The sequence below is a fragment of the Triplophysa dalaica genome, chromosome 2 (assembly GCF_015846415.1).
Source record: "Triplophysa dalaica isolate WHDGS20190420 chromosome 2, ASM1584641v1, whole genome shotgun sequence".
NCBI classification, from domain to species: domain Eukaryota; kingdom Metazoa; phylum Chordata; class Actinopteri; order Cypriniformes; family Nemacheilidae; genus Triplophysa; species Triplophysa dalaica.
In genome coordinates, this window is record NC_079543.1 from 6,737,596 (window position 1) to 6,757,575 (window position 19,980).

Consider the following 19,980-nt stretch of genomic DNA (forward strand, 5'->3'; position numbering starts at 1 on the left):
ACACTTAAAAAAACGAAACTACTGTACATTGCATCGATTTTGACGGAGTAATGCAGTAATTGGTTCATGGCAATGTCACTCAGATTTCGTCATCCAATCCCGAAGTGGGGCGATATCCTGTTGCTTAGCAGCACACAAGACAAAACAACAGTATAAAAATTGCGTAGTTTTAGTTTACTTGAATCGTCACATATGTGTATCGTAACTTGTTATACTGCTTGACAGAAAAGTCAACGTTTAAAAACTTGTTTAATGTTCATGTAACATCGTATAGCTGCTATTTAACCACTTTATTTTAAAGAAATTAAAATTTCTTTTTTAATATAAGCGTGTTTTAGTGGTTTTGTGAGTAAAAGTGTGTAGTGGAGAGATCGGGAGGGGCTGCACTAAACAGGGCAATGTTGAAGTTTCCAGAGGTTGATGTCAGCGTAACTGGATTCCTCTAGTCTGGGATTTTAAGGGAACAACTGGGAACAAGATGGCTGAGTGTGGACTGGAAAACTGCTTTTGTCCACTTTCACAAACTTCGGACTAAGGGTTTCTAAAACTTTCTTAAAGTAAAAGATGCAGGTATACGTTTGCGTCGGTCCTTTTTGATGACAACTTTGACTGTTATTATCGTTGTTTACGTTTTTTTCCCCACCGAATTTTCTCGCTTATTTTAATTGGAAACAACGGAATATCGCTCCGGACAGTTTTTTAATTGCCAAGTAACTTTTACGCTAAATATTAAAAAAAAAACTAAACTTGAGTTTGGAGTTTACTCGTATGATTGGCACACATTTCACGAGCATCATCTGAATCAAACCGACATTAAAGAATGACTGTAACTAAAGATTGTCTTCATATACAGTTGTTTTGAATTGCAAGATGAGCTCCAGTCGCGTCCGGCCTCAAGCACCGCAGACCCCGGCAGCATCTGCCGCAGCATCTCCGCCGTATGAAGGGATTGAGATGGAAAAAATGCACCATGAAGAAGTGGGCCTGGGGGTGCCCGATGAGACCCCATCTCCGCCTGCCTCCAGTTCCAGGCAGGCGTGGAGTCGGGACAACCCGGGGTTCGAGCCGGAGGAGGGGATGATGGAGGGAGACTGGCCCCCGTCGAGCCCGGGCCGGAGGTCTTTGTCCACGGCCTCCAGTGGCAGCAGCACCATCGAGCCAGGTAGCTTCTCCGGTATCACTGCTAGAGTAAACAGAGGACTGTATCCAAATCAACCAGCTCAGGACGAGCACCGCAGCTGCGGGAAGAGGATACTGCAGAAAATGAGGGGTAACAGTTCTGATGGGATCTTGTCTTGCCAATAGTCTCGTTAGTTGTGAGGTTAAGGTTAATAAACGTATGATTAAAGTAAAAAATGAAGTCAGATAAAAGTTGTGAAAACAATTGTTCATGTCTCTATTCTAACTGTTATTTTGGGGTGATTTTTGGAAAGAAAATTCATTTTGTGAATATGTTTTGAAAGAAAGATTGTTTATGAAGAGATTACAGTAAATTATGTACTTTGTGTAATAATATGATTGATTATAATTATTATTATGAGGTTTGGTATACTGTATAATTATAATGAGAATTTAACTTTTGCACATTGAAAAATAAAAAAGGCGTTTACAAAGACCACTGGTTTGAGATTACATATTGTCTATTTAATATATACGAACAAGTTGTTGTATTCGTCAACTGTGTTCAAGAGCAGGATTAGTTTTTGTAATAGTGATAAATTTGATATAAGAACAGTAAGTTTTATGAGAAATACTTCTAAAAGTAGTTCAAGTGTATTTTTGTTTCAGTTTTGTGGGACACTCGTCTTTTGGGTGAAAGTAACAGCAACAGAGAGATGTATCTGAAGACTGTTCTCAGAGAGATGATCACCTACATACTCTTCCTGCTCACAATCTGCATCTGTAAGTGAAACAGCGCTGTCGTTATTGAATAACTTGTCATGTAAAAATAGATGATCATTTTTTATTTTGACGTCATTTTTCTTGTGTGCATTGAAAACATTTTAATTAAGAACATTCTAACCTTTTTAAAAGCAGTTTTTCACATACCACAACACGAAAAAAGTTGTAAAAATTGAATAAAATATGTCATAGTATTCCATAAAAATACAGTTATTTTCACATCCGCTCCAGCGGTGCCAGTCTTTACTTCTGGAATAACAGGCACTTTGAATTGAAATTATATATTCGATTTTTTTTATTTTAGATATACTTTAATTTAGGGAGGAAATGCATTTCTAACAAAATTTAAATGCAATACAAATAAATAATATATTATAAAACATATTTTTGCGATGGTTTTGCGTATGTATGTCTATATAAATATATCATGCTGAATCATAAACTTCATCAATTCTAAAACATCTCATTCTGTAATAAGCCACACAGTTTTCTCATTGTCTTTCAATGTTTCTCAGTAACCTATGGAATGGTGAGCACCAACATGTATTATTACACTAAAGTCATGTCTCAACTCTTCTTGGATACACCAATAACAAACGGAGAACCGACCACCTTCAAGACTCTTTCAACAATGGAGGACTTCTGGAAAGTAATTATTCCATTGCTGCTGATCTTTTTTCGTTATACTTAGAAATGACTAAATTGTATTAACTTATTGTACTGTACTGTAGTTCACAGAAGGGCCTTTTCTTAATGGTATGTACTGGGAGCTCTGGTACAACAACAAAAGTCTTCCAGAGAACCAGAGTCTGATCTACTATGAGAACCTCCTGCTGGGCGTTCCACGTCTTCGACAGCTCAGAGTACGCAACGAATCCTGTTCTGTCCACAGAGACCTGCGGGACGAGGTGTACGACTGCTACAGCGTTTATTCCCCAGTCAAAGAGGAAAAGGCACCATTTGGGTTTAAAAATGGCACAGCGTATGTGGCCTTAGATGACTAAAATATGTATTTGTTGATTTAAAAGTTAGTCTGTAATGTTTTTCTTGCTGTTTGTGATATAGGTGGTTGTACTCAACGGAGAGCAGTTTGGGTGAGAGCAGTTACTGGGGCCAAGTGTCAACCTATGGCGGTGGAGGTTACTACCAGGAACTGTCACGCACTCGAGAGATGTCAGCCAATCAGCTACAAGAATTGAAAAACAACCTCTGGTTGGATCGTGGCACCAGAGCAGTGTTCCTGGACTTCTCCATCTATAATGGCAACGTTAACCTGTTTTGTATTGTCAGGTAATGGTTTGCATGAGATTTCCCTTTAACTCGTGTCTATTGAATTGATTTGTCTACAGTAATGTGCAAAAGGCAGTTTAAAATGTAATAAAAAATTATGTCAGTAGGAAAGACAGTTTAGATTTCGAATTAATTTAATTTAATTTAATTACTTTAGAATGCTTGCGGAGTTCCCGGCCACAGGGGGCGTTGTGACCTCCTGGCAGTTCCAGACCGTCCGGCTCATCCGGTACGTGTCCAGCTGGGACTACTTCGTGGGGATGTGCGAAGTGTCCTTCTGTCTCTTTGTGCTGTATTACCTGGTGGAAGAATTTCTAGAGATCCGCCTACATCGCTTACGCTACTTCAAGAGCCTGTGGAACTGTCTGGATGTTCTCATTGTTGCGGTAGGCAGAAACAAAACCTTTACACAAGTTCTGTAAAATAAATTGATCAGATCTTTGGCTCGACAGTGAATCGATTTGGTTTAAGATGAATTAGTTTTTGATTTGATTCAAAACTGAGTTTGCTCATTCAGAACGTTTCATTTCGATTTGATTCATGATCAAATTTGTTCAATTTCTATTTGATTCAAAATAATTTTTCAATTGCGTAGAATGAATATAAATTCTATTAATGTTAAAATAGTTATCAACTAGGAAATGCAAATACTGTATATACTAAACTACCTTAAATTGCTCTAAAATTGCCCTAAAATAACAAAATTAAACTACAAACTAGTTTTCACGTGTGTATATGTTAACAGGAGTAAGAGAATAATGATGTCATCAATTTTCTCAGCATCATTAAAGGGCTGTTGAACTAATTTAATATCACTTTAAATATTTTAACATACTTTATAGAATTGTGATTTGTTGGAAATTTATTTTTTTATTTCATTAACCATAACAAACAACTCATATTTCACAATTTTTAGGAAATATGAGTGATAAACTAATATGTATTTTGCTTTCTTGAGTATGATACTTTGTTGAGCCAGGGTTTATTTCTTATACTAACCATTTGTACATTGTCACAGCTCAGCGTTCCAGCCATCATCATGAACATCTGCAGAACGTCAGTCGTCAGTCGCAGACTTCACTTCCTGCTGGAGAACCACAGCACGTACCCAAACTTCGAGCCCCTTGCTCGCCTCCAGGTACACTTCAACAACCTGGCTGCTGTTATCGTCTTCCTATCTTGGGTCAAGGTGAGATCTCATTTCAAGAAATAGGCCTGCAGAACATCACCAAGGAACTTTCTGGCTTCTTTGACACACATATCCATCTTGCTTCTTCCACAGCTTTTTAAGTTCATTAATTTCAATAAGACCATGAATCAGCTGTCCACCACCATGTCACGCTGTGCTAAGGACCTCATGGGCTTCTCCATCATGTTCTTCATCGTGTTCCTGGCCTATGCCCAGCTTGCGTATTTGGTGTTCGGGACTCAAGTTGATGATTTCAGCACCTTTCAGGCCTGCATGTGAGTTTTGAAGGCCTCTTTGCCTATTTTGGCTGGCTTACACAACCAAATACTTTCATTAATCAAGTATGAAAGTATTTAATGTACATAGAAATATACAAATAATACGTTTATAATTCATGGCTCTCTGTTGATACAGATTCACACAGTTCCGGATCATTTTGGGTGATTTTGACTTCTCAGAGATTGAGGAGGCTGACAGCGTTTTGGGACCCATTTACTTCACCACCTTTGTGTTCTTCATATTTATGATTTTACTGGTAAACAAAACAGAAGAAACATGACATAAATCCATATGCACATAAATACTTCATTTTTACCATATTTTTTCCTGACATTCAGAATATGTTCTTGGCAATCATCAATGACACTTACTCTGAGGTGAAGGCTGACATGGCCCAGCAGAGGTCAGAGATGGAGATAACAGATCTCATTAAGAAGGTATAAAGAAAATAATACTACTGTGTCCCAAATGAAATACTATGCACTTAAACTGTGCACTCAATCATATAGTGTATACATTTTAGAAGGGTAATTAATCCCAAATGGAATCCTAAATGGTTTTATACTAACCGGGAACATATAAGTTTCCCAGACGAGCGCAAATGACGTCAATCGTACAGCGTGTACATTGTACCATTAATGTAATTTTCATCTGTTTGTCCAGCATTACTTTAGTCATCATCAGATTGAAGCGTTATCACTCTGCAGGAGTGTTTTGCTTGAGCAGCATCTGCTAGCCCCGCCTCCCTTCCGCTACGTAAGCGAAACTGCGAACGTTGATTGCGTGAACCTTCCACAGTTCCACACTTCGTACTTTCAGTTGAAAAAGTGCATCATCCGGATACTTAAAGTGGACTTCTTTTTTGACGATTTTCAATGTGAATGCACAACTCACTATTTATACTACCAAACGGCATAGAATAGTGCATAAGTGCGCGATTTGGGTCGCAGCTCTATATTCTCTCTATATTCTCTCTATATTCTCTCGCATATTCATGTTTAATCTTTGTGTTTAAGGGCTATAACAGGGCTATGGTGAAACTCAAGCTGAAGAAAACCTCTGTCAATGACATCCCAGACACCTCGCACCCGGCTGGAGGAAAACTCAGCTTTAATGAGCTTCGACAAGATCTGAGAGGGTTCGAATTATTTACCTGAATTAAATGAAAAAAAATGAGAAATGAAATTCTATTAGTCAGAAATTATCCTGCCTTAATGTTTCCCATGTCATTATACACAGAAAAGGACATTCGGACGCTGAGATTGAAGCTATCTTTGCCAAATATGACCTTGATGGAGATCAGGAGCTTACGGAACACGAACACCAGCAGATGAGAGATGATCTGGAGAAAGAGAGAGTGAGTGAATGTAGTGTAGCTTTATTTTTCATCAGCACACACTGAAACGGATGCTTAGTATCTTTTAAACGCACGCCAGGAGGACTTGGATCTGGAGCACAGTTCACTGCCTAGGCCAGAGAGTGGGCGGAGCTTGTCCCGTAGCCAGGACGACTCAGAGGAGGACGACGATGAGGACAGCGGGCACAGTTCCCGTCGCCGTGGCAGCAGCTCAGGAGGCGTGTCGTATGAGGAGTTTCAAGTGTAAATATAGATTCTCACAACTTAAATAATAATAAAGCATTAAAAAATGATCGTTAAAGATGCCTTAAAGCGCTTGAACCCCGATTTTGCTTCTTGCAGCTATATTTTTTTAATATAAGGATTGTTTTGTGGTCAGGCTCGTGCGCCGAGTGGACCGTATGGAGCATTCGATCGGCAGCATCGTGTCAAAGATCGACGCTGTCATTGTGAAGTTAGAGGTCATGGAGAGAGCCAAGATGAGAAGGAGAGACGTGCTTGGACGCATTCTGGATTCATGGAATCCGGTCACAGAGGTGATGAAACTACGAACTAACTATAACAAATTATTTTCTGTGTAACCAGTTTTTTAAGATGTAACTTTATGCTCTCAGGATGAGAAGAAAGGCATGAATCCAGAGCTGAACCGGGAACAGATGGACAAGCTGGTGAGAGAGGAACTGGAACGATGGGAGTCTGACGACCAAATATCGCAGGTTAGCCAGCGCCAGGCCACTCCCACTGTTCTTGCTCAGCTCCGCCCACGCAATTCCCGACCACCTTCATCTCTTTCCACCGAGGGCCCAGATGCCCCTACCATTGGGGCCGGTCACATGTGAGGAGTTTTGTTACATGACAACTTTTGGAGTTCCGCAGTTCGTTCTACAGGTCCGTTTCTGATGCAGTGCATTGGGTAGAAACTATTTAGTCACATTTCTGAAGGTTGAACTTCAAACCAAACACACTCAAATCAGTATTCCACGGTCAGCCGTCCTGCCGCATGCCCACAGCTATAGGATTAATAGTGCTGCACAAAAGCTATTTATTTAGGTTTCTTTATATTAAAGTTAATTGGGGCTTTTTGTTTGTAGCCAGCCTATGCTTTATAATGCAAATATAAAAACTCTTTCACACAGCTATAAACATGGAGTCAAAGCTTAAATTTCCTTTGTTACTTCAGGTCCAATGCATTTTAAAATTGAGGTACATGATGACTTAAGCATGACTTAAACATTAAGCTTTTGTTATTTCACAGCATAATTTTAGCGATGTATATACGCAACATACATGATACACAAATTATCACATATTTCACATTTAATCTTTAAAAAGGGCCACTGTGGTAAAACACACTTTCACATAATCACAGTTTTATTCTGTATACTGCTATGATTAAGTGCAGAGTGTAGTTGATATGATATATATAATGTTCTGTATGTATAGTGAGGACCAATATCATTCTATGCAGAACAGAAGAATGCATTAAACATAAACATTCATCAAATTACATGATTTAATATGATTGGCAAATAAACAAAGTGATAAAACTGTCCTTAGCTAAAGCCTGATCATAGCTAACCCCTAACATCGAAGGGAAATATTGGGTTGAGAAGCCAAATCTAGTCTTAAATCTAACCCTACAATCTGATTGGTTGATTGGTTCTAGTTAGTTAGAAATCACATAAACTGAAGATGTCAAAACATTGGGCCTCATTCATGAAACACGAGCAGAACGAGTTTTTGTGTAAATCATTTGTTATGTTATTCTAACGTAAATTTTCAGATTCATAACAATGTGCGTATTTTCGAAATGTTAGTTGGTACGAAAAACATGCGTAAAACATTCAAATGTTCTGTGTTCTTTCTGACAAACTGATTACTCTGCATTTTGATGCATTGTGTATCATAATGATATTTCATGTTCCCCTGCCCTGTCTGACTCTTTCACTTTGAGTAAAACGCAGAGCTGGTCACTGTCCCTTTCAACACAGCTGTCCAATCACAGTGGCGTGAAGGACAAATAATACAGACCAACCATCACACTTGCACAACACAACAATGGAGAAGTTAACATTGCTGGTTGTCGCATTTTTATATTCAGTAATAATCATAAAAATAAGATACTCGTAACATGTTACTGGCGTTGATATTTCTAATCATAGCAACTAGCGTGTCTCCGGAAAAACTCACAGTGCATCCAAAGTGCTCTCAAACGCCATCACCTGTTTATTTTACAGAAGAGCACCAGGCATTATTATAACTGATTAAAAAGCTTTAGTGGACACGCTTTAATTTATTGTTAGGCATATATGAATCTTATGCAATATAATGTGTCAAACATGAGAATGGATTCCAGAGGATTCCATCATTCCTAGATACGTAATTTGCGTAGCTGTCCTTCATAGGCGGGGATTAAGCTAATTATGATTAAGTGTGCATAAATTCCTTATTAACAAATGATTCATAAAAGTCCCCTGCGGCCAAGCCGTCTTATTTCCATCATTTCAGGGTGTATGTGCATTTTCAAATTTTAGCTGAAGATTATGAGGGTACATGAATTTTAAAAAGAGAATTGATACACATTGATAAGCTATTTATTATAAATGCTGCAATATTTCATGAAAACACGTTTTACTATCAAGTATTTTTCAGGAAGGTCTGTTTTACACGCAAATCACTCATATATTTACGAATGTTTCATGAAAGAGACCCATTACCTTTCCTAAATGAACATTTTGCACTATGTATTCTCCAGCAATGAGCTTAATTTCACCGTATGGTTTCCTTTTTATATTTTATAACTCACTCTTCAATTTATTACAGTTGTAGTTCTGGCATGTTTTATTATGTTTGTTTATATAATGTGCGTTTTTCTTGGTAATCTTTAATAATTTTAAGTCTCAAATCGTTTTCATGCATCATAAAAACAAACTTCAATTTGGAGTGCTTCTGATTTCATGGGATATCCATGTGTGTTCGTCTTTTAAGGCATCGATTTTTAAAGGTACAGTTCACCCAAAAATCATTTTACTCACCCTCAACATGTTCCAAACCTTTATAAATGAAAAAAGATATTTGGAAGAATGTTTGTTGCAGCATCAAACATAACAGCAAAAATAAAGTTGTTTTCTTATCCATTTCAAATCTCAAACTGCAAAAACAAGTATCCTCCCCCAATGTCACCTTTCACACAAATAAGCTGCAATTTCATTTGTTGCCAGGAGGGGCACAACAATTACACTTCACTTTTTATCGCGATAAAATGTATTCTTTTTTCTTAAGTGTTTTTCATTATGCACAATTTGGTTATTTAATGTCACAATCGTGTACAATAAAATCCATTCAAACACATAATGGTCTCTTTATTTGACAATAACCTGTGTATCTTTTTATCCTAGAAATAACTAACTCAACACAGCATTAAGAATTACTGAAAACATAATGTCATACATGAAAGGGATATTTTGTAGATATAACTGACAGACTTTGCTGGCTTTTGTTGATGGATTTATTATACACAGCGAACATCGTGAAATGTGTGCTCATGGCACAGGAACAAAGTTTGGTAATCTTCTCATTGATGTTTGCTGGTTTTGGATTAAGCCACACCAATTATATGGATTCCCATGATGAGCGGTACCAGGACTGTGCACATCTGACCTGCAACCTGCTCCTTGAGTTTGGATATCAAAGCCCTTTGCAATGTGTAAAAATGGTGTTGCATGAAATGGTGAATGATGTGAAGAACATGCAGACTACGTCAACTGATTTGTAGTTTATATTTGATATTGAAAACCATGAAACTTGTACTTGTGCTTTATTATAGTTAAAAATAAAACCTTGATGAAACAACTACATTCAATTTGTTTGGTTAGTTAAAAATAACAATAAGGGGATTAAATCATTACTGAAAGTAAAGTACAACAAAAGACCAAAATGATATAATAAACTGAACATAATAATAGAATTGTGTGTGCTACGCGTATGCATGTTCATAATGATTCATAAATCAAACGTTGCACACGAATCATAACATTCACGAGAAAGTCCTAATGAATCGGAGCTTGACATATGCAATGCAAAGAAAAATCAGGGTCATGACTGTAAGAGCAATGTGATTCTGCCATAGACCCCAGGTCGAGTAATCGATCCCTTGAAATATAAGATGCTGCTCTCCTGTGCACCTGTAAAACAAGATGTCATCTAAGATTACACTCTAAATTGAATATTCCAGACAGATTTAGATATTAAAATTTAAAAGTTATATGTAGATGTTTACATACACGATGATGTCATCGCCATTGCTGCTGCCATTGGTCCACAGGTTAGCTGGGGAGGGCACAACGGAGACATCTCCACAAAACTTTAGCCCCACAAACTCATTAATTTGAAAAGCCTGTGCAAGCGAATTACAGAGACAAAAGCAGACAAGAAATTTAGTTTGATTGGTCATGAAGGTCCTTTGTAGACTAGATTTACTTTGCCAAAAATAAAACTCAGCAAGGAATGTTTTAAACCTCAAGCCCATAGCGAGGGATGCTGAAATACTTTATCCAGGCCAGCCAGTCCATGATACTGTTCAGGTTAACCAGGTGACCAGAGAAAAGCTACAAACATAGAAGAATAAAGTTAGAAGCACTATACTGGTCAACGGCCTTTTCTGCAAAGTAGACTGACTACGTATAGTTTTATTATTATATTCCTCAAATTACTGATCGCAAGGTTTGCAACGACAATATCTGACGTTTCTGACATACCATCATAAAGATGAAGCTGATCGTCATGAAGATGTTGGCAACGGCCACCACCGATTGGTCGGCTGATATAGCCATGGCCATGGATGCAGCCGTACATGCTACAAGTATAACTGTCAACATGAAGATGAAGAAAGCATCTGTCGTGGGTTTTAACCCTACAATGAGATAGAAGTGAGATTATGATCCTTTCGAGATCTCGTTTGGACCCACAACCACCTGTCAAAACCAGTTCAAAATACATACAAGTAGCACTTAGTGTTCAAATTCAATACACAAAAAATATGTTTATTTTACAGTAACACAATAAATCTTGGAGTTCAGGAAGATCAGCTTTAGCGAATATGACACACGTACCGATCATGAAGTAAACCACACAGGCGAATATGATGGAAGGGATTGTGCGCTGAGTAATGATGTCAGATAGGATTTTAGACAGGAAGTACACAGACCTACGGTAATATCCGCTCGTGTATTCATGACTGGGAAAAGAGAACATCATCATTCACCAATCAGCTGTTAAACATCAGTGATGAAATCAGAGCATTTTAAATATCAAACTGCTGTACACACACATCTGTACTGTGAACATCCGTTGTTTTTTTGTTTCATTCAGATTTTAATATATTCTTTAGACATTTTTAAAAAAACAGATTTAGTTCTGGATGCTGATTGCATAATACAGTAGATGTTGAAAATACATACATGAACAGTTTGCGCTCTGTGATGAAAAGCTCGGCAGCGGAGAGCGTGGTGAAGCACTGATTGGTTGTAATGAAAAACAAAACACCAACCCTGAAAATCGAGTACAAACGAAAAGTTTATTTGAAAAACAGATAACTATAATTATGTTATGGCGCTGTTATTGTGTTTTATTGTGATAGTTAGCTGTTTGTTGTATTTGAGTTATTATTACTTGTGACTATTGATTAATATTACCTATACAGCACAATCGTGAATTTTGAAAAAAATTAAAAGATGATTTTAAAAAGTTGTATTGCAAAAAAATCTCAGATAATTCTGGTAAATTACTGTTTATTAATGTGCAATGTCCCTGTTAACTAAATGAAACAAACTGAACTCTTCAATAGAGTCTGAATGAAGCACGTGAACACATTGATCCCTGAAATATCTGTACTAGATGACAATGTACGTTTACAGTCCTACAGAACAAATGGTATCGTTACATTAAAAAACAAAAAATGTTATTTCATGTTTATTTATTTTTCAGAAGACAAACCGTTTATATACCTGTTCTGTACACCACTCTGGTCATCTTTGACTCCATAGAAGATTGCACCAACAATAACAGCCATAAGTGCTGTGACAGCCAACTGAGAAAAACAATGATGAGAATGAGAAAATAATGTACATGATTCAGACAAATCTGCTTTTATCCAGACAGACATATCCAAGACCAAATCTCTATCACAACCCTCAAAATCCTCACCTACTAATTTAATAAATAAAGGTCCAGAGTCCAGACAGGTGTGTAAAGGCCCTTACCAGGGTAAAAGGCTAAGTGCCTAAGATGAGAACAAGCTCTCACCTATAACCTTTCACCTCTTATGTCAAGACACCATTTAACTCTGGTCAGGTGATGGTCTGGTGGTTATGTTCATGCTTGATAGACATTGGTGTTCTGCTTTATATTGTCAGAAATCATAACTTCAGATCCTTTACAAGGGGGAGTCACAACAGTCAACAAATCCGCTTAACTTTGACCTCAAAGTTTTCTAGGAGCAGTCAGATGTGAGTAATGTTTCAAGTGAGGTCTCTTCTGATGGCATTTGGTGATTAATGAGCTCGAAGGGTCTCTGCAAGGTTTCTACCAAATGAGATAAAAAACGTATCGAGCGGAACGGTGGAGGACAGAAGGGAACGTTTGTATGTTAGGGATTGCTTTCTCAGAATTTATGAAAAAGAAGTCTGTTATATGGTCAAACACAATTTTTTTTTTTTAATTACAAAAAAGTTTTGCTTTGGTGTAATGTGTTTCTGCACAAAAAGCACAAATATTACATGTTTTTCTGTAGGAAGGTACATCATTTTGTGACATTAATTGCGCTACTATTTTAATAGTTTTGGTATTTTTGTAATTCATTCTTACAATAAAATAAAGATAAATGTAATATAATGACTTTTACTATATGACCTGTAAATTCTTTAACAAACATATTTTTGACATTACATTACTACTATAGTTATTTTTCTTTTTTAAATACATTTATTTCATACTAAGTATAGTTTAAATGTGTTAGCATATTTGCTGACACGATAATTTAACTTTATTTGGAGTATTGCTTATAGTTTATGATTATTTATATTATTTATATATTAATATTGAACCTTTGTTTTAATGAACATGTGTTCTAATGTCACTTTTGATCAGGCTTTTGTGAATTTTTCATTGCAAGATATTTAACGTGTACCTGAAGTATACTTGTAATAGTTCCACTTTAGCACAATCAAATACACTTAAAATCATCTTCATTAAAGTAAACTGAGTTTAGTATACCACAAATACATCTTAAAGGGACAGTTCACCCAAAAATGTCAATTCTGTCATCATTTACTCACCTTAAGATTGTTCTGAACCTCTAAAACATTATTTGTTCTGCTGAACACAAAGGAAGATATTTGGAAGAATGTCTGTAACCAAACAAATCTCACACAGTATTTATTTCCCTACCATCGCAGTGAATGGGGAGGAGCTCTGTTTGGTTACTTACATTCTTCCAAATATCTTCCTTTGAGTTCAGCAGAGCAAAGAAATGTATATGGGTTTAGAACAACCCAAGGTTAAGTAAATGACAACAGAACTTTGGTTTTGCTTTTTAAACCTACCCTTTAAGTACATCAGATGTAAATGTACATGCAGTTAACTTAGAAACAAATGTATTTCAAATACATTTGAGTATATTTATTTTTCCCTAGGGTAATAAGAATGTGATTTTTGCATTGCTGTAATGAAGAACGGCCCTGTGGTCATGTCTAAAATTACAGTGGCACCTGAGATACGGACGTCTGAGGGTTCAGCATCAGGTTCCAGAAGGTTCTCCATAACACCCAGCGGAGCTGCTTCAGGAAAGAGCTGTTGTAGGTGATGGACTGACACTCGAGTCTGTATTTGTTGTTTTCGTTGGCCCGGATGATGTGGTCCAGGTCTGCTTTGATGCCCAGTGCGTAGCTGCAGGTTTTATACTTCTCTACTAACAGATCTCCAATAAACTGCTGACTAAAGCGAGCACACTGGACATCTGTCAATGACATCACAGCACATATGACGCAGTTTAAAGGCCATTTAAGTACACATAACAAAGGTACCCACCCAATTGCATTTGTATTTCAAACTTCCAAGCAATTTTTCACAAAGTATTTACCTTCATTATTTTGAATCTTTGTTGTCTCCACAGTTGTGGTGTTTCCTTGAATTACATCCAGAAAGAAATCAGCTGGGTTGTTATGGGCATCACACGTATAACCTAAACACAAAATCAAATATTATAATATTGACTTGATTTTTGAAAGTCGATTTCTTGTAGTTGAGCGTACCGATCTCGGAGAAGTAATCTAGAGCGTCCTGGGCAGGTCCGTGATAGACTTGTTTGCCATTTGACAGAAGGGTGAGGCCATCGAAGAGCCGGTAGATGGCATATCGTGGCTGGTGAATCGACATGATGATGGTGCGACCCTGATCGCCCATTCTAAAATGCAATGAGCATGATAAAATCTTGCATGTCTACATAATTCATACAGTATCTACTTAAAGGACAGTTCATCCAAAAAATTTAAAATTCTGTCATTATTTGTTCACCCACGAGTTGTTCCAAGCATACATTTGTTTGTCATGATGAACACCAAACCGTTCTTGGCCACCATTGACGACCAAAGTAGAAACAATGACAATGGCATTCAAAAGTGCAGCACAACTGTTTGCTTTCCTACATTCTTAAAGATATCTTCTTTTGTGTTCAACAGGACAAAGACATTTAGGATGAAATTGTCAATGAATTCAATTCAAGTTTCAATTCAGGTTTATTTACATAGCGCTTTTCACAATGTGCATTGTTCCAAAGCAGCTTTACAGGAGAAAATAAGAAAAACAGAAAAACACAGAAAGGTAAGACCAAGACCAAGGCATAGAACAAGCAAGATCATTCTAATAAATCATATCTAATAAATAAATAATTAAATAAATGCAGTTTCCCGGTAATCAAGCCAACACTGCCCTGTGAATAGGGTTGTCATGGTGGCAAAGAACTGTTAAAGCATATTTCAAGTGCGTACATGAACTAAAATAATAAATCAGACCTTTTCAACAGCAGAAGCACAGAGTGGGCCGTACTTGCATCAAGACCAGTGGTGGGCTCATCCAAAAAGAGAACCGATGGATCGATGATCAGCTCCATCCCAATGCTTGTCCTCTTTCGCTCCCCACCCGAGATGCCTCGTATCAGCTGCGTGCCCACCTGCACGAAAGATGAAGATATATGTCCAGTGTAATGAGAAGTATTAAAGTGAGAATGTGTGTGTGTGTGTGTTTATTCCACCTTTGAGTCTGCGACTTTGTTTAGGCCGAGCTCTGAGATGAGATCATTCACTCTAATGTCCTTCTCTAGTGAACTGATTCCAGAAGACAAGCGCAGAGCAGCTGAGAAACTGAGGTTCTCTCTCACTGTGAGGGTTCCCATCACTATGTCATCCTTAATACACACACAAACACAAAATGTATCCCCCTATTGCTGCATTATAATTCATTTAGTACACCGTAAACAGGTTTAAAGATCCAGTGTATGAAATTTAGCGACATCTAGGGGTGAGGTTGCAAATTGCAACCAACGGCTCACTCCACCCCTCAGGACTACGGAGGCAGGCACAGGACTAAGATGTTGTCACGTTGTCGCTTCTTTGCCGAAGGAGATAACAGATTTACTAAACACGCTCTGTAGAGCAGTTCGTCCGTTTAGGGCTACTGTTGAAACAACTTGTTGAATTCCATGCAAGGGGTCGTGCTGTGTTAATAGCTGGAAATAGATCATTCTTAGGGAAAAAATACTGCTAATTTACGTAAGGTCTTTAAACACAGAAACTTGTGTTTGTTATATTGCATTTCTGTCAACAGATCCTCCAAAAAATCACACATAGGACCATTAAGCATTCAAAAAAATATTAAGAAAAAGTTTAGCTTAGATGTCCATTTAACTGAACTTTTGGGAATAACAATTGTTTTGGGATCCACTAAATTCTCATGCACTGTTTAGAATCTTGGACTATAAGTGAACAAACACTAGTTTCATGTCAAACGTGTTACCTGGACAACATAACCAGAAAGACACTTGAAATTCGGCGGCTGCGGGGATCCGTTGACAAGCACCTCCCCAGAGAGACCACCTGGATCTTTCCTTCCTGCGAGAACATCCAGAAACCTGCCAATATGAAACAGATCCAAACCTTCAGAGTGACAAAGATGCGGATTATTAAAAATGCATCCCACTAGAAAAACTTCAAGATTCAACAAATGTTTCGGTCAAACGGTGCAAAAAATCCCTCTTTTCCAGAACTATTTGGCAATGGAATCTTATTAAGGAGCCTTGAAAGAAAAAAATGTACTCACGAAGATTTGCCACTTCCCGTTGGGCCCAAAATAGCGTTTAAACCTGGTCTCATGATCCCACTGAATGAAAGATAATAACTTTAGATTCATGTCACTTGGTAATAAATTGAAATGTCTATAAATTCCTGAATGTTGATCATTTAAGCATCTAAAGACTTTTACAGTTATCTGTGTGCTGGTTTGCTTAGACACATAAAAAAGTGAAGTAATTTATTACGTCAAAATCACACATGACTCCATTTAACACTATGTCCTAGGGCTTTGAAAGCCAAAAGATCAAGAGATTAGACTCAAAAAGCCATGCTTAATATCATATAATTAACACTACTGAGAGATTTTCCAAGGACAAAGAAATGACTCATTCTGCTGTGGGAAATGTCACAGATATAATGCTTTTAGGAGAAGCATTAAGATCAGATGTCAAAATCATTCTTGGTTACATTGTTATTCATAAATGAACTTACACTCTTGACTAAACATCTGACTAAAAGGTTCTATGGGCGAGCCAAAAATGGTTCTTCAACGGCACCGAGGCAAAGAACCCATTTCGCCCCTTTATTTAGTCAATGCTTGAAAAAAATCTCCTCAAGGGACATCGCTGTTCCCTCGGTGCTGAATTGAAAAGTTGAAATTTAATACAGCCATCTAAAGATCTCCATGTTTGAAAATAAATTCTGATTCAATTTTCATTAATCATGTAGTTCTTTTAATATAGCTTTTTAAATAAGAAACGAAATAAAGCGTCTTCATAACAAATCATACTACGGTGGCCGCTAGGTGTCACTGCCCCGCAAGAGAAGAAAACACATGCAAACACAAAAAACACAAGCAAATTCAGAAAGCATCTTCATTAGTTTGGCGACACATGCCCTGCAAATACTCGCAACACAAACAAACACAGAAACGCAGTGCAAATTCTCGCAACACAAACAAACACCGAAACGCGCTGCAAAGACTCGCAACATAAACAAATACAGAAACGCGCTGAAAAGACTCGCAACACAAACAAACACCGAAACGCGCTGCAAAGACTCGCAACACAAACAAACACAGAAACGCGCCGCAAAGACTCGCAACACAAACAAACACAGAAACGCGCTGCAAAGACTCGCAACACAAACAAACACAGAGACGCGCTGCAAATACTCGCAACACAACAAACACAGAAACGCGCTGCAAATTCTCGCAACACAAACAAACACAGAGACGCGCTGCAAATACTCGCAACACAAACAAACACAGAAACGCGGTGCAAATTCTCGCAACACAAACAAACACAGAAACGCGCTGCAAAGACTCGCAACACAAACAAACACAGAAACGCGGTGCAAATTCTCGCAACACAAACAAACACAGAAACGCGCTGCAAAGACTCGCAACACAAACAAACACAGAAACGCGCTGCAAAGACTCGCAACACAAACAAACACAGAAACGCGTAGCAAATACTCGCAACACAAACAAACACAGAAACGCGCTGGAAAGACTCGCAACACAAACAAACACAGAAACGCGGTGCAAATTCTCGCAACACAAACAAACACAGAAACGCGCTGCAAAGACTCGCAACACAAACAAACACAGAAACGCGCTGCAAAGACTCGCAACACAAACAAACACAGAAACGCGTAGCAAATACTCGCAACACAAACAAACACAGAAACGCGCTGCAAAGACTCGCAACACAAACAAACACAGAAACGCGGTGCAAATTCTCGCAACACAAACAAACACAGAAACGCGCTGCAAAGACTCGCAACACAAACAAACACAGAAACGCGCTGCAAAGACTCGCAACACAAACAAACACAGAAACGCGTAGCAAATACTCGCAACACAAACAAACACAGAAACGCGCTGCAAAGACTCGCAACACAAACAAACACAGAAACGCGGTGCAAATTCTCGCAACACAAACAAACACAGAAACGCGCTGCAAAGACTCGCAACACAAACAAACACAGAAACGCGCTGCAAAGACTCGCAACACAAACAAACACAGAAACGCGTAGCAAATACTCGCAACACAAACAAACACAGAAACGTGCTGCAAGCTGCACGGACGATAACGGAAGCGTTTCCAGGGAACCCAAAAACTGATGCTTCATTTTGACTGTTCAAATTCGTTAGTGGAGTTGTCAGACACATTGACTATGTCGACTAGAATAGGTTGACAAGTTTTTAATCATTTTTTTAAACCTTTAAACTTTTTATAGTGACACTTGTTTAAATAAGTTGAGCAGCTACTACGTCTCATAGTTTTTGTTAAACTGTTCAAATCGACAGGCTAATAATATCCTACGGACCTACGTTAAGAAAATTAAACTAAAGTAATAAAGCAATTACCTTCAATGTGGCAGACTACTGGAATTTGAACAGTCAAAATGAAGCGTGTCCCAATCAGGTACATCAGTTTTTGCGGTCCCCTGAAAACACGTGTCGTCTGTGCAGCTTGCAGCGCGTTTCTGTGTTGGTTTGTGTTTCGAGTATTTGCAGGGCATGCGTCGCCAAACTAATGAAGAAGCTTTCTGAATTTGCTTGTGTTTTTTTGTGTTTGCATGTGTTTTCTTCTGTTGCAGCGCAGTGATACCTAGCGGCCACCGTATCATACAGACCAAATGACCCCCAATCCTCATTTAACACACATATGCACTTGAACTCTCTCTCCCCCTCTTTGTCTGTCACACATAAGTCATTTCTGACATTGGTCACTGACTCACTTGAGATCCATCAAAATCTCTTTCTGAGCAGTAGCCGTCCTGAAGATGGATCTGGTTTTCTGCTCTAGTCTGTAGCAGATGCTGTGGAAGCTGACGGTGGCTCCATGTTGCTGTTTGATGGGCTCCATGCGGATGACCTTTGACCCTGACATCCCATTTCTGCCCATCTCTTGCGTGACTTTATCAGTCTCAAAGACAGCGTTGTCAGGCATTTTTTGTCAGGTGTTCTCCTAAACACATAAGCAACAGAAATCAGTTTCACAGAAATCTAAATATTAATGTTGCACACATGTGAAATTTGACAGCTTTCAGTAGAAACAATTAGTTTACTATAAAAACTGTAAAAAAGTAGAGAATATATTTTATAATAATAGGTGAGTTAATGGTTATAGTAAAATGTTTCTTTTGACCCTACAAAACTGTTCATCTGAAGGCATATGCTGAAAGTATTTTTTTTAACAACAATATTATTTGCTATAATCTTATTTGTGTAATAATCAATGACTTTGATTAATTATTTAAGAAAAACAATCAATAAAATCCCAGAATAAATGAGAACTTCAAAACTGTTTAAAAGGTGGGACCTCAAGATGCTAAAAAATAACAAACTTTGACAAATTCTGAGCAAAGGGAGGTGACCACAGTGAATATGACCAAATATAATAATTTGATCTATTTTGGGTTTGCATTTATTTGCCATGGTTGTCTGACTAAACACAATATTATTTACATAACTATTTACAAGCAAAATACATATTGTAAAATACAAATAAATTTTATTGTTATAATATATAGTATAGCTTTTATTACAAGTTAATTTATATGTTATATATTAGAGGATTTATTAGACATTGACCAATAGAAAAAAGAAA

General features: G+C 37.8%; 2 protein-coding genes across 5 annotated transcripts; one reads left to right on the top strand and one right to left on the bottom strand.

Moving 5' to 3' along the window:
- Positions 1–176: 176 nt before the first annotated feature.
- pkd2 (polycystic kidney disease 2) lies at positions 177–9,371 on the top strand. Of its 4 annotated transcripts, XM_056770362.1 has the most exons (16): positions 178–570; positions 854–1,270; positions 1,789–1,902; positions 2,418–2,551; positions 2,634–2,884; positions 2,968–3,192; positions 3,350–3,578; positions 4,211–4,381; positions 4,475–4,656; positions 4,796–4,916; positions 4,999–5,097; positions 5,677–5,798; positions 5,900–6,017; positions 6,097–6,260; positions 6,397–6,553; positions 6,632–9,371. In XM_056770362.1, the coding sequence occupies exons 2-16, from the start codon at positions 871–873 to the stop codon at positions 6,854–6,856; spliced, it is 2,712 nt and encodes a 903-aa protein (XP_056626340.1). In that variant the 5' UTR covers positions 178–570; positions 854–870; the 3' UTR covers positions 6,857–9,371. The 4 variants fall into 4 exon arrangements, with proteins under 4 accessions (XP_056626349.1, XP_056626340.1, XP_056626358.1 ...); XM_056770371.1 differs by having other exon boundaries at positions 177–1,270; positions 6,100–6,260; XM_056770380.1 differs by having other exon boundaries at positions 178–1,162.
- A 682-nt stretch (positions 9,372–10,053) lies between these two features.
- On the bottom strand, positions 10,054–19,320 carry abcg2d (ATP-binding cassette, sub-family G (WHITE), member 2d). Its single transcript, XM_056770391.1, has 15 exons — positions 19,109–19,320; positions 16,389–16,448; positions 16,086–16,200; positions 15,325–15,477; positions 15,086–15,243; positions 14,327–14,478; positions 14,155–14,256; positions 13,784–14,031; positions 12,023–12,105; positions 11,477–11,566; positions 11,129–11,253; positions 10,775–10,929; positions 10,535–10,624; positions 10,360–10,413; positions 10,054–10,233 (listed from the first exon to the last, which is right to left on the bottom strand). Exons 1-15 carry the CDS (start codon positions 19,318–19,320, stop codon positions 10,054–10,056), a joined length of 1,977 nt encoding a protein of 658 aa, XP_056626369.1.
- Between the last annotated feature and the right edge of the window lie 660 nt (positions 19,321–19,980).

Coding starts and splice junctions, on each gene's coding strand:
- pkd2 (XM_056770362.1), top strand. CDS start 871: ATGAGCTCCAGTCGCGTCCGGCCTCAAGCACCGCAGACCCCGGCAGCA. Junction 4,382..4,474: donor TCTTCCTATCTTGGGTCAAG/GTGAGATCTCAT, acceptor CTTCTTCCACAG/CTTTTTAAGTTCATTAATTT. Junction 4,917..4,998: donor TCATATTTATGATTTTACTG/GTAAACAAAACA, acceptor CCTGACATTCAG/AATATGTTCTTGGCAATCAT.
- abcg2d (XM_056770391.1), bottom strand. CDS start 19,320: ATGCCTGACAACGCTGTCTTTGAGACTGATAAAGTCACGCAAGAGATG. Junction 16,201..16,388: donor ACGGGAAGTGGCAAATCTTC/GTGAGTACATTT, acceptor TCATATTGGCAG/GTTTCTGGATGTTCTCGCAG. Junction 14,032..14,154: donor AAAGATTCAAAATAATGAAG/GTAAATACTTTG, acceptor TGTCATTGACAG/ATGTCCAGTGTGCTCGCTTT.